The sequence below is a fragment of the Gekko japonicus genome, unplaced genomic scaffold (genome assembly GCF_001447785.1).
Source record: "Gekko japonicus isolate JY-2015 unplaced genomic scaffold, Gekko_japonicus_V1.1 scaffold715, whole genome shotgun sequence".
Classification (NCBI taxonomy): Eukaryota; Metazoa; Chordata; class Lepidosauria; order Squamata; family Gekkonidae; genus Gekko; species Gekko japonicus.
The window spans coordinates 607,765-621,629 of NW_015160856.1; the positions used below are offsets into that span (position 1 = coordinate 607,765).

A 13,865-nucleotide genomic window follows, 5' to 3' on the forward strand; every position below is an offset into this window, starting at 1 on the left:
TCTAATTTTCATCATGGCCAGATCTGTAGATACTTAGATCGAGAGGCTGGGGCCAGGAACAGACAAGACAAATCTTTTCTACATGCTTGAGAAAGCCCCAAATTTGCACGTGTGTCTTGTCTTATTTCTCAGTTCCTGCCTCTATTTTCAGTGGCCTCATTCAAGAGTATTTTGTATTTTTATTTACAACGCAGGATGATTGTGCACATCTGAACCAAAATGAGCTTTTATTTTTCTACTTGTTATGACATTTCTATGCTATTTTTCTCCCTAAGGGGAGAAAATTTCCAAAGCACAAGATAACCAATTTAAAACAATACAATTTAAATAAGTAAAACAAACAAAAAAATACACCCTGGGTGGATCCTACTTTCTTGCTTACCATAAGTGCCTCTGGCAATGTCCAAGTTTAAGTATCTGTTATTTTGCTGTTGTTAAAAATGTGTCTCCCTACCATACCGAAGTTATTTAATAATAACAAACAAATGGTCAACAAAGCAAACGTTGAATCCAGTGGCACCTTTAAGACCAGCAAAGTTTTATTCTGGGTATAAGCTTCCATCAAGCCAAGCCGAGTGAATGCTGTCTGGAACACGTCTAAGTCTACAGCTGTACAAAAACCCCATTGGCTTGCAAACGTGTGCAACTTAAAAAGATTTATATGTTGTCCTCCCTAACCCCCTATGAATCATTGTTAGTCCCTTGTCAATATGTGTAACTGTAAATCACTCAGAGCCAGCAGCTCTGCAGGATTGAGCAATTAATAAATCGAAAGATATTATTATTATGTACAAGCATACCTCTTCAGATACATTGAAAAAGAAGTCAGCAACCTATATGTAATGGTTGCTGAATGTATCCGAAGAAGTGTGCATTAGGTTTACCAGCTCTGGGTCCAGGAGAGGGTTCTCCTGCTTTTGTGGGCTCCTCTCTGCTGCTGGCTGCCGAGGGAAACCCCACCCACAAATGCCCTGGAACATGATGTTGTGTGGCAACGCACTGGTTTTTGAACAAAACTATATGGCAAATCTGGGCTCAAACCATAGTGTTTTTCCCCAAAAGTAGACCATCAGCATGTGACGTAATGATGGCACTTCTGGGTGACATCATTGCACTGTGCACACTTTGCGCAAATGGCAGAAAATCCTGGCAAGGCCTGAAGATCCCCCTGCCAGGAAGAAAGTAGGACCTGGCAACCCTAGTGTGCATTACATGAAACCTTATATCCAGAATAAAACTTTGTTGGTCTTAAAGGTGCCAATGGACTCTTCAGACCAACACAGCTCCCCACCTGAATCTAAATGGGCAACAAGTCACCCATGAACCCACATGGTACCTCAATGATTTGTGTGTAGTGAGAGGGCACTTTTATAAAATTTGATTTAAAGTTATGAAGATTTAAGTCCTCATGAGTGCAGAGAAATTCGATAATCTTACAAGAAAAATTCCTAAAGTGGGACCAACTAAATGTAAAGTCAGATTCATTTTTGGTCAATGTGTAAATCTTAGATCAGTATTTCAGAAGATAATTTTGGAATGCAAGCACTGCCAAATAGAATCATAGAGTTGGAAGGGGCCATACAGACCATCTAGTCCAACCCCCTGCCCAGTGCAAGACCAGCCTTTTGTGTTCATCTCCCTCCTTGCATGCCCCTCATGTCTGATCTTTCCAGAGTCAGGATCCACTGAGGTCCATTTGTGCAAGTAAAACACATTTGGCTGTTGCAAACTTTGCTTTCCAGTGCTAGCCCTTCATGCCAGTTAAAGTGCTGCTTGTGGGGAACATGGCACTTGCATTGGGTGACTGAAAAGACCATTTTGTTTTTCATTGTTTGCTTGTAAGGCTTTCTAAATGTTAATCCTACCTCTGTTCCATTTTTAAATTAGAGATGTGTGCTATTTGATTGGATTATTTGTATCAATTTAAGGAAATACATATTTTTGTAATTAAAAAAACATTTTGTGGAGCATCTTCTTTTAAATTTTGTTTATTAAGATGCAACATACATAATCATAACTAGTATACAAAGCAAACCAGTACTTTGTTTGCAGAACAACACATATGATGTTTTTAGCTTCAGTATAAAGACACACCTGGAGGCTTTTTACTCACTTCCCTAATCACCTTTATCAATACAGAGAATTTCTTGGTTCAGTTAATTACATCCGCTGCTTAGTATCTGTTGTATTAATCAAAAAGTAGTATGCAAATTATGTGCATATTTTCACTGCATGTTCACACTAGGCATGGACTCCCGCATGTAGTTTAATTGTGTTTACCTGATGATGTGCATAAGTGGTGGTAGGTCATATATTTTTATCCATCCTGGCCCTGAACTTGTCCATAGTTTAACATATTTGTGATAAAATTGTGCAGCAAGATGCTCTGGATGGTTTGGGCAGTACTGTATGTGCTAATTTGTCAGGATTTCTTTGTTAACTGATTGCTGTTGCCTGGTATATTTTGAACCTTAAATGTTGCCTACGTACTCTCAAGCACAAGTTTCCAAATGAGAGGGATTCCCCTGTGCTCTCTTGGATTTCCTACAATAAGTTGGTCTGATTTTGTCATGGTCTGTGCTCTACTGTCAGACGCCAAGTATGTTGCTATAATGCATTATGTACTGTAGCAGCCAGAAATATTTAGAATAAATCTCCATAATAAAACTATATAAGGAGCAACTTAATTTAGGGATATTAAGCCTTCTGTTTTCATAATCTGCACTTGAAGTGTGTACATAAACTACTTGTGCAAGGTGTATATTGTTTGTATCAATGTTATAATGGCCAATGGGTATACGTAATAAAAATAACTGACTAACTTGCCAACCAATTAAATCAGCTAAGAAAACAATATGTCCATATTGGCAGACAATATGCCACAGGTGACCCACTGGCCCAATCAGATGTTTACACAGCTGTGCTGGAAGTTTCATAGAATTATAGACTTGGAAGGGGCCATATAGGCTTTCTAGTCCAATCTTCTGCTCAATGTAGGATCAGCCTGAAAGCATTCCTGAAAAGTGTTTGCCCAGCTGCTGCTTGATGCTCACCACCTCCCTATGCAGCTGATTCCACTGCTGAACTACTCTTACAGTAAAAAAAAATGTCCTAATATCCAGTCAGCACCTTCCCGCCCATAATTTAAAACCATTATTGCGAGTTCTATCCTTTGCTGCCCACAGAACAGCTCCTTGCCCTCCTCTAAGTGACAGCCTTTCAAATATATGATGCTGTCATGGGTATGGCAGAAACAACTCAACATCTGACCTAGATTGCTTAACACATCTAGGCAAAGAAGTAGGATAAATGTTGGGAATCTCCCAAAAAGATCCTGGATGTTCTTATCCTCCTGCCCCAGTTGATACAGATGCTGCAAGCAGTTGAAAGTGGGAAGCAACCTTTGGATCTGTTATCTCCTTTTCAGGGAGCATTGAAACAAGAATATCTGTGTAAGGTAACGCAAGGAGGCTGGTGCTTTGCATCACTGGGTGGAACAGCCAACTCAAGGAGGAAACTAGACATCTGCAACTGGAGTGACATAAACTGTTGATGAACACAACCAGTGGTTAATGTTCCCACCTAGGTGTGGGTGACTCATAGGCCTGGCAAGCATTGGCCATCATGAATGTTGTGATTAGCCATATTTAATTATTAAGTTTATATTGTAAATTATTTGCCCTTTGGGTTTGTGTTGGTTGTATAAGGAGACAAATACCAAAGCTTGCAAAATGCAAGTGATAGAAGTCCAAATGTATATAAAGATGAGAAATAAACAGGGTTCCATTTTTTAACACTAGAACAAAGTTTGAGTCCAGGGGAACGTTTAAGACCAACAAAATCGATCTTAATCTTTGAAGAATTAAACATTGTTTGTCTTAAAGGTGCTACTGGACTCAAACTTTGTTCTGGTGCTTCAGACCAACATAGCTACCCACTTGAATCTTTTTAGCACTGTTTGTTATAGCTACAAGATGGCATAATAGAGTGAGAATATTTTACAAAGAGGGCTTCTCTTTCAAGCATGATGAGCTCTTACCTTGAAAGTATAAAAGGAGTGAGCTGCACTGGTAGCTTTAGAGAAGGCTCAGATAATGAATTAGGCTTTTGAGAGCATTCAATCTTTTTTAAAAAAAATTGTATCTACATTTCATCCTCATGTCGTTTGCATTTTTTTAAAAAAGAAAATTGATTCTGGAGCTGTGGTTCTAAATCTTCTTTTTCAATCTACTTGGCCCGTTTCATTGGTACCATCTTAAGAGCTTTAAGAACCTTATGTCCACCGATGGAAGAATCAGATCTTGAGTTCATTGGCTATTTAAATGGTTAGCACAGTAATCATCTTAACTTTCTTTAGGGTTCTTTAGCAGTGGTGCTATGCAGTGTCGTTCCAGTCTAACAACATGTTCAGTCCTATATAGCCAGTAAGTGAAAGTAGGAGAGTACATTGAGAATGCTCAGTTACTAATTCGTCACAGGATCAGGAAAAACCCCAAATAAGCTTCAAGCTGAGTATGTCTTCAAATCTCACCTCTCAATTATTGTTTAACACCTGCTTTAAAAGCTTGTGTGATATTAAAGGCCTATGCCCATGTTCAGCAAAGTGTATATCTGCCCATTAAATGTTATGCCTAACCATGTTGTGAAGTGACTGCAATCAGAAGATGTACCAGGCATTCTATATAAAGTTTTTGCCCACTTTGGTGTGCATACAGCTGCAGTTACAAAATCAGGAACACGGCCTGTAACTTGGCACTAGGAAAAGTGAACTTGAGATAACTCTGCTGTTGCGATATCATTTTCTACACTATTTAAGAAGTAAGCGTTTGAGTTATACCCAGGGGTCATTTCGTAGAAAAAGAGACACAGGAGCTCATTACCATAACTTATTAGCATAACGTATTTGCATATGCCAAACCCCCTAACATCACTGGAAGTGTGTCAGAAGGCAACACCCACCACTCAGGCTCCACTGGACTGTTTTGGATTGCTACCTATGGGGGGGGGAGACACACGCAGATCTGTCCTCACAGAGGAGGGAGAGCTTGTACCTGATAAAACTTGGTCTTAAAGTTGCCACTGGACTGTTTTGGATTGCTAGCTATGGGGGGGGGATGTGCAGATCTGCCCTCACGGAGGAGGGAGAGCTTGTACCTGAAGGTGGGGAGGGGCTCTGCAACTTACCTGGTTGCTTCTTGCTCCTTGTGGCCTGACTGAGGGCTGCTGGGAGCAGGGGGCGGGGCTTGCTGCATGTGCCCACCCCCTGGGCTCCTTACTGCAGGAGCTCCGCTACCCCTGGTTATACCTTATTGCAATCTATACAGTTAGTTGATTTGGAAGTAGTCAATATGAAATCTGGTTGAGTTAATCCTGGGTAGTATAATGCAACAATTAATGAGAGTAAGAACTGGCTGTGAAGTGCAGGGATGGAGGGAGAATGCTCAGGTGGGAAGAAGGGAATGAGTGATCTTAAAGCCCTGTACTCCATCTCTTAGTCATAGTTAAAATATCAGGAATGTCATATTGTACCAATAGGACTTTTTGTAATGTCCTCTGAAAAAAGACCAGGAAAGAAAGGACATGTGTGATTCAGTTCCCTACGGCTGAAATGTCATATACTGTATTTACTCAAAGGGAAGTCTACTTTTTTTTTCCAGCTATGCCTTCCAAAAAAAAAGAGGCAGTTGTCTTATGTTGCCATATAAGTTACATTTATGTCCAGTAATAATTTTGTGTGTATATACCATTTTTTAAGGAGGACATCTTACATTCAGGGTTGTGTTCCTTTTGAGTAAATAAATGTTAGCTGTTAACTGTTTAAAATACTGAATAATGTAACACAAAAATATAATTCCCTCACAGCTTCACAGAACAGTTAAGGCACAAGTAAATGCAGAGTTATAAAACCTCATACTCCTTTCTTCAAAGCTTTTTTTTTTAAATCCCATTGTTGGTATAACAGAGGCAGTTGCAGATTTACTGCTGTACTTCATAGTTCAGAGCTGCAAAGCCAATATGTAAATTAGCAGAAAGAGCTTATAGGGCTGGATTCATAGCTACCTCTTGCCTCTTCAGTATTAACTGATACTAAAGATATGCTGAAGACTTCTTGGCAAATAGAATATAGATTTAAAAGAGCATTCATAACAGCTAAAAATAGAATACGGCATTGGAAATGAGGAGAATCCATCAGATGTATGATGTGCATTATCCTTACAGAGTTCATTAACATGATAAAATAGCTTAATAATTTTGGATTTAGGGGAAAATGTTCTCTTCATTACATTTGATTCTGGTAAAGAACTGTCAGATTTGTGTGTGTGTGTTTTTTTTAAAAATATGGGAAAATATGTGCCCTGCAAGGTTCTATTTAGTTCTTCTCTGCTGTTTAACCCATGCTGATCACCTCTGGGTTAGATTGCCACAGACAAGCTGCACATGGGGCTGCTTTTGAAGACTGTTTAGAAGTTTCAACTAGACCAAAATGTGGCAGAGACAAGAAGAACTGGGAAGGAAAGAACAATTCTTCTCCAGCTCAGATTTGTATATTAAATCTAGATAATGTGTGTATGCGCATATACTTGTGTCTCATGCTTACATAATCGAAGCATAGGGGACAAGAATTTCAGCAGCATCTGTGCTTAATATTAAGAAAATAACTGAGTAACTGTAGAGAACAATTCCAGGCAAGCCCATGCAACTGAGGAATAGTATCTTTACAGGGAGGGACTGCAGCACAGAGGGTGGACTGTGCAATCCCTAGCATATCCTGTTCTTGGATAAAAACTGTGGGGAAGGCTTATGCTTAGAACTTTGAAAGGATTCTGCCTTTCAGAATAAGTGGGGCAGGACTAGATATACCAGTGGTTTGGCATGAGGCACCTTCATTTGTTCAGTGCCAAAATGTGTGAAACAATGCCATAAAGAAAGGACATACATGTGATATAAGGCAGTTTCTAAGTTAACAGTGAGACCCTCATCTTAAACTTGCAAGAGATGTGCTTTAGGAGAGTTGACAGCACTGCAGAGGTGTCTGATCCATCTTTCTGCTAGAATTGCTGTTTTATGCTCCTGGTCAGACTAGCAGGATTTGTTAGAAAATGCATGACACTCTAATTCATTCTCTCTCTCTCTCTCTCTCACCTCTCTACAGGGCAAGAGCTGGATTGTGAAGCGGAGTTATGAAGATTTCAGAGTACTTGATAAGCATCTTCACCTATGTATTTATGACCGGCGCTTCTCCCAGCTCTCAGAGCTGCCTCGTTCTGATGCCTTGAAAGACAGTCCAGAGGTAAAAAAATATGAAGCTTATTACCACTTGAAGGAAACCAGCTACCTGTGAGCAGGCAGGAGTTGTAGTTATTTTGTTTAGTCTTTGAACATGGAAATTGTTCTGGTGTGTGAGCTAGGAGTGGAGAAACATTACTTGGAGTTATGGAGATAATGTGTTGCTGTTAAACTATTCAAATGTACAGATCTGCCAAATGAACAACGGTAAATGGACAGAAGGAGTGGGCTGTGTGGTCCATTGTTTGCAAAAGAATTTAATTCACTTTCAATGTGTCAGATGTTTTCATAACGGTTTGCTATCAGGAGACGAGCAGTAAAAGGTTTCTGATGTGTTAGACATAGCTGTTAGGCACAGAAAATAGCAACACATTGAAAATACTTGGTTTTGTTAACTTTTTCTCATCTCAGCTTAATAACTAAATTCAAAAACCCACCTGTTGAATTATGCATAGCTTAACTGTGCCTTGCCTTGTTTATTGTACCTTTGATCTGGCTCTTTAATGGAAGCAAATTTTCATTTTTCCCTAAATTACAAACTTCAAACACAGCCTTGGTTTACAGTTTACATATTCAGAGTCTCTCCTTGGAAGCAGCAAATACATTTATAGCATATAACTTTGCATATACAGGAAACAGTAGCACAATCTGATTTTTTTTTAATCTTTCAAATGAATATCGTAAAAAAAATTGTTGGAACGTGCCCAGTCCAAATTTCTATAAAAAATTCTAGGTTATGTCTTATTGTGTAACACGTGCTGCCCTTTGCTTAGAAACTGGATTAAATGTTGTTGAAACTAGGGCGTGGCTTATGACTGTTAAATACTGGCTGTGTCTGCACTATAACTCTGATTCCTTGAGTCTTATCCATCAAATGCTCTCAGAGTCTGAAATGTCAAGCTGACTAGCTTGTATTGAGGGGAAAATCACTGCTATGGGTATATCTCTGGACTCGTTTTCTATGCTCCTGTTAATGGGTGCATATCAAATGATCAAATGCAGAATTCTGGATTTGTTGTTGTTCAGTCGCACAGTCGAGTCCGACTCTTTGCGACCCCATGGACCAGATCACGCCAGGCCTTCCTGTCTTCCGCCGTCCTCTGAAGTTGGCTCAATTTCATGTTCGTTGCATCTATGACACTGTCTAACCATCTCATCCTTTGCCGTCCCCGTCTTCTTTGACCTTCAATCTTTCCCAGCATCAGGGTCTTCTCCAGTGAGTGCTCCCTTCTCATTTGGTGGCCAAAGTATTTGAGCTTCAGTTTCATTATCTGGCCTTCCAGGGAACAGTCAGGGTTGATTTCTTTGAGGATTGACTGATTTGATCTCCTTGCAGTCCAAGGAACTCTCAAGAGGTATCATCTGCATATCTGAGGTTGTTGATCTTTTCCCCAGCAATCTTAATTCCCGCATGTGATTCATCCAGGCCAGCATCTCGCATGATGTAGTCTGTATACATATTAAATAAGCAAAACCTATATAGTATGGCTAATAAAACTTGCTGTCTTTTGCTTTTGGAGATCCAACTGGCAGTAGGTCTTGTGGCCCCATATCTATATTCTCTGCAAGCACCACAAAAATGCAGAGCTTTTTCTTTACCTAGGTTTAATGCCATGCCATCTCTGATTTTATATGGCAGATTTAAAATACAGCATATTCGGCTAGACATTGTCCTTGTAACACTATTTGCATCGAGACAATGCCACATATTTTCCTCTATTGTTCTTTCTATGTAGATATTTGTTTGGCTAGACATTGTCCTTGTAACACCATTTGCATCGAGACAATCCCACATGCTTTCCTCTATTGTTCTTTTGATGTAGATATTTGTTTTAAATATTTAAGGCCTATTTTAGCTAATATGACGGGCCTATCGGATTGCGACAAGGTTTGCTGCCTGTTGAATGATTCCTCCTCTCATATAACTGAGAAGGTGGCAAAGTTCTTACAACTTGCCATAAAGCTGTGCCAGGAGAAACTTTAGAAATAATTGAGGATATTATCTAATTATACTGTAATATATTCTTATTTTTATTCCTTTTGTATCTTGCTCATCTTAATTCATATATGCCAACAAAGGCTGATTGAATTGAATAGAATAGTAAAATTAGTGTCTTTGAAAAGAAACTGTACAAGAAGGCGGTTATATCTGATTCACTCTCTGTCGTACATAGCTAGGAAATTTCCTCTGTAAAATAACATAGCTCAAAGCGTTTTGGACTTATCTGGAGGATATAGTATCATAGGTGTTTGCATCCATTCCTAGGATTATTTCATATGGGCTCCTTCTCATCCAAGATAATTGGAATTATACTGCCAGTTGAACATCTATGAGTGTATATGTAAATTGTCTACAATTTCAATTTAACTTGGGACATTACTGGTATTCTGTACAAGCTCTATTGTAATAGCATTTCTCTCTCTCGAAGAGAGAGCTACCTTGCAATTTAAGCAGGTGTGGATTTTTCTACTGAAGGGTAAATGCTGCTTATCTCTGTTTGCTTCTCAACCAATGTATATTCAGCTGCCTCAGTGAATGCTGATCTGCTCTTCCTCTGTCCCCCCCCCCCATTGCTTCAGATAGGCTGCTTTCCTCCCTAGTACCTTTCCTAACTACCTCATCAAATGATTGCTGTTATAAATTGTGGGTTTTTAATGCACAAAATCCAAACTTCTTTTTTTCAACTTGAAAAAAATGCTCCAAAAATAGTGGGAGGTGGTTTTGTGGCTGGCCAAAGGGCTCACCAGTCAAGTTTGTTTATAGCCACTTCTGATGTAAACAGGTTTCTCCTCTTTACAGTCAGGAATGGCAGATGGTGTTTGAGCCCACCCCTCCTAAGTCATACTAGGGTCTTCTGATATTTGCCCCCAGTAGATTCTGCCCCTTTTCGATTGCTGAATGTTCAACATTATGTAGTCATTCTTCAGAATTTTCATCTTATCAGTACTGCAATTAAAGTATATGAGAAATAAGGGCAGCAAAAAGGCTTCTCCAGCTATACCTTCGTATCTATGTAATTTCATGAGCAGTTTTGCTTTACAGAATAGTTAGTTGGGGAAAGGCCATTGCTGAGTTGTAGAGCACAAGCTTTGGCTCCAGAGTCAGTTTCAGGTAAAGAATATCAGGTAGCAAATGTAAGGGAAGACCTCTGCTTGGGAATCAGAGACAGATCCATAGGACAAAACACAGCAACACAGGTACGCCTTGAGAATATTTGCACCATATTTACAGGGCTCATTTACAGAGAGTAATTTTTACATACTGTTTTCATGATTCATTTCTCATTGAGGAAGCACCCTACAGTGGATTGTGTCACTAGCTGCGGGTAGGGAGGCTTACTTGTCTGCATATTTCTCCATCTTGTAAACCTACTCAGTCCTTGTGTTTAGGGGTAGGCACATGAGCAGTGTTATATAAATATGTAAATCCAGAGAATGGACTCTGGAAAAGGGATTGTTTGAGTCTATTGTATACACAGCTCCCAACCTGATGTAAATCTTCCAGGAAGGGGAAAAGAAGGGGTAGGGAGGTACTTAAGTAGAAATTAATTGTATTGACCAAACTAAGATACAGAGTAGCGACAGGAGGAAATGAAATGGCAGCAGTACAAGACAGTGAGACCAAACTATTTAATGGCAGCAATACAATATCAAGTTACTTGTGGCAGTGTAATAAAAAACATTCACATTTGCACAGTCCTAGTGTTCAGTGAGTTACTTTTAACCCAAATTGTGTTCCTCCCATGTAGCTTATCCAGAGAAACCAACCCAGAAGGTAAAAATAGGTCCAGTGTTGCCCAAAAGGGACCAGAAGGTGTGGTGGGATGAACAGGGAAGGATTTTCTGGATAGGAAGGAAAGACTCCCTAGCCAGGTTAAGGGTGCCATGGCAAGACCAACTTGCTGAAAGGCAGGCCAGCCAAGGACAGGAAAGGGAGAGGCAAAGAGATGGGGGCAGACAGGAAGACATACAGAGTCATGTCTGTGAAGGAAAGCAGAATAGGAGAAGGAAAAGGCATACTTTGCCTGTCTTAATGAGGAGGTCCAGTTATTTCGGTGTCAGCAGTGGTAGAGGATTTGAAAGCAGAACTACCTACCACAAATGGAGGGCTTGGTGTGCCTTTCTTCTGCACTTGGAATTGCCTGGGTACAAATAGGGAAAGCATTGTTATTGGCTGAATATGTTGCACAACAAGGATATGTGATGACATTGAGGCAGATCCATCTGCCCCCTGATGAAATTTGGGTTGCACTATGATTGATGAAACTTTAGGATCTTTGGTGAAAGGGTCAGACTCTGAGCTGTCATAGGACAGTTCAAACCTTCTTTTGTGAGGGGATATTAGTAATGGTAAATTAGTAAAGACCCTGATGCTGGGAAATATTGAAGGTCAAAGAAGAAGGGGATGGCAAAGGATGAGATGGTTAGACAGTGTCATCGATGCAATGAACATGAAATTGAGCAAGCTTCAGAGAACAGCGGAAGACAGGAGGGCCTGGCGTAATCTGGTCCATGGGGTCGCAAAGAGTCATACTCGACTGTCCGACTGAACAACAACAGAAATTAGTAATGGAGTATCCAGATGATATAATAGGAAGGAGGAATGTGTCTGGTTGCAGGTAATAGCAGCAAGTGTGAGTAAGACCAGTTGACAACAGCCAGGAGAGAGGCTAATGGCCTTTCCTGGGAATTTGCTTGAATTTCCAGAAAGTCTACATGTGAGAGAGATTCTAGGTACTTTGGTTATTGTCCTGTGAGCTTGGGTCATTGGGAACTTTGGTGGGTCCTCAAAACAGCTTTGGTTAATGTGCCCTTAAAGCTGTCAGGCAGGTGAGCTACTTTTCTCTTGAAAGCAGCTGGGGAATCTAGAGATCCTGCCTTAATGTGAAAAGATGGATGCATCCATGCCTCTGACTCCAAAAGGCAGAGGTCCTTGGGGTGCCAGAAAGATACAGGTTGCAGTGGGGCTTTTCCACACTTCGAAAACTAGACGACATGGCGGAGGCTAAACCAGAACTCTTCTCCCTGATACTTAGTTTTCTATGAAGATAGAACTTTGGTATGAAGGAGCCAGATAATCATGTTAGTGGTCTGGAGTAGTACAACAGGCACACACCTCAGTGGGAGCTTGGCCACTGTCTCTTATATGCCCTGACCCATTTTTTTTTTTTTTTGGGGGGGGGGGGGTTAGCCACTAAAGGACAGTTCTATACTATTCCCGTTAATGACAACACAAACAAACAAAACTCTCCAGTAAACTGAGCTATCTCACGTGTCACATTTCAAAGTGCTTTCTAGATGCTGGACAACAGAAGCTTCCTGGGTTACTTAACTGTTCTCAGATACCTGTTTCAAAGAAAATGTAAAGTCTACCAAACGTTTCTATGAGCACCATTAGAATATGCTATATTTTGTAAGTCTTGATGGACAGGAGACATCAGGATTTAAATATCTAGCAAAATGTATTCACATAAAAAACCTGCCCAGATAATCTTTTTGTATTTTTTAAATGCCAAGACCTTGCATTGATTGCTGATTTATCTAGTTCTCAGAGTCAGTCGAGCTCAGAAATATTTTTATGCTTTCTACAGCAAATAATTGTCATCAGCTACCTCATCTCAAAGGTTAGGTATTCTGCATCAGCAGAATTATACTGGTCTTTTCTTGCCCTTTGCAGCTTGTCACCCAGATGCTGATGGCTTACCTGTCGCGACTCTCAGCCATTGCTGGCAACAAGATAAACTGTGGTCCTGCCCTCACATGGATGGAGGTACTGTAGAGTATACAGCACTGTTCCTGAGTTTCATTTTCTTTGTTTGGCGATACAGACCACATTGGCAGCTTTGCAAGCTGTAAATGCAAAATGAGTGTCAAGTCAAAAATATATGCTAGCAGTGCTTGTTCCCTTCTAGTGTTGTTGCAAAAGACCATGCTAGATTAAAAGAGAGAGGAGAAATAAATAAGATAAATTTATCTTATACATTTTGAAATAGTTCATAGAGTCTAAGATGCTGAATCCTGTACTTTCGTTGTGTCGGGCATTCCTCCAAGGTGAGGTGCCCTCTGATGATGCAGCACCATCCAAGAGCATTTTGGAGTACTGGAAAATGTGTCATGTAGGAGGCACACACTTGGCATCAGCCGAGTACCGGCATAGGATTCTCTTCAAGATATTTTTAAAAATAAAATAAAATTACACTTTGGGTATTGCAGTAAAGAAAGTCAGTACTGCTCATAAAAGGTTAGTTCCAGAAAACAAATTCAGAACTCATTCTCCATTTTCTGCACTTGGTTACTGGAATAGGATTGCTATTTTAGGTGACACAATTTGCCATTGATTGTATTTCTTCTTGCCTCTTTTTTTAACAAGTACAGCTGTGTCTGACAGGAAATATCTCCTTCTCCGGTGGTCCTGGAGTAGGGCAGTCCTTGACTCCTTACTCCTGGAAAGCACCTCCCCCTTCCGTAGGCAGGGCCGGCAAACTTTGATCCCAGAGGGGAGGGGCTTATCCTCTGATCCCCAGTCTTACCGGCCCTGCCTTCTGAGCAGGATGTGCTGGCTGTGCTCTGAAGAGCAC

The 13,865-nt window shown here is 40.3% G+C and overlaps 1 protein-coding gene across 1 annotated transcript in view; it reads left to right on the forward strand.

Moving 5' to 3' along the window:
- ARHGAP32 (Rho GTPase activating protein 32) overlaps window positions 1-13,865 on the forward strand; it is a 167,468-nt gene that overhangs the window by 53,508 nt on the left and 100,095 nt on the right. The window contains exons 4-5 of the mRNA XM_015421623.1: window positions 7,154-7,291; window positions 12,965-13,057. Coding sequence (XP_015277109.1) covers window positions 7,154-7,291; window positions 12,965-13,057 — 231 coding nt within the window. The remainder of the gene's footprint in view (window positions 1-7,153; window positions 7,292-12,964; window positions 13,058-13,865) is intronic.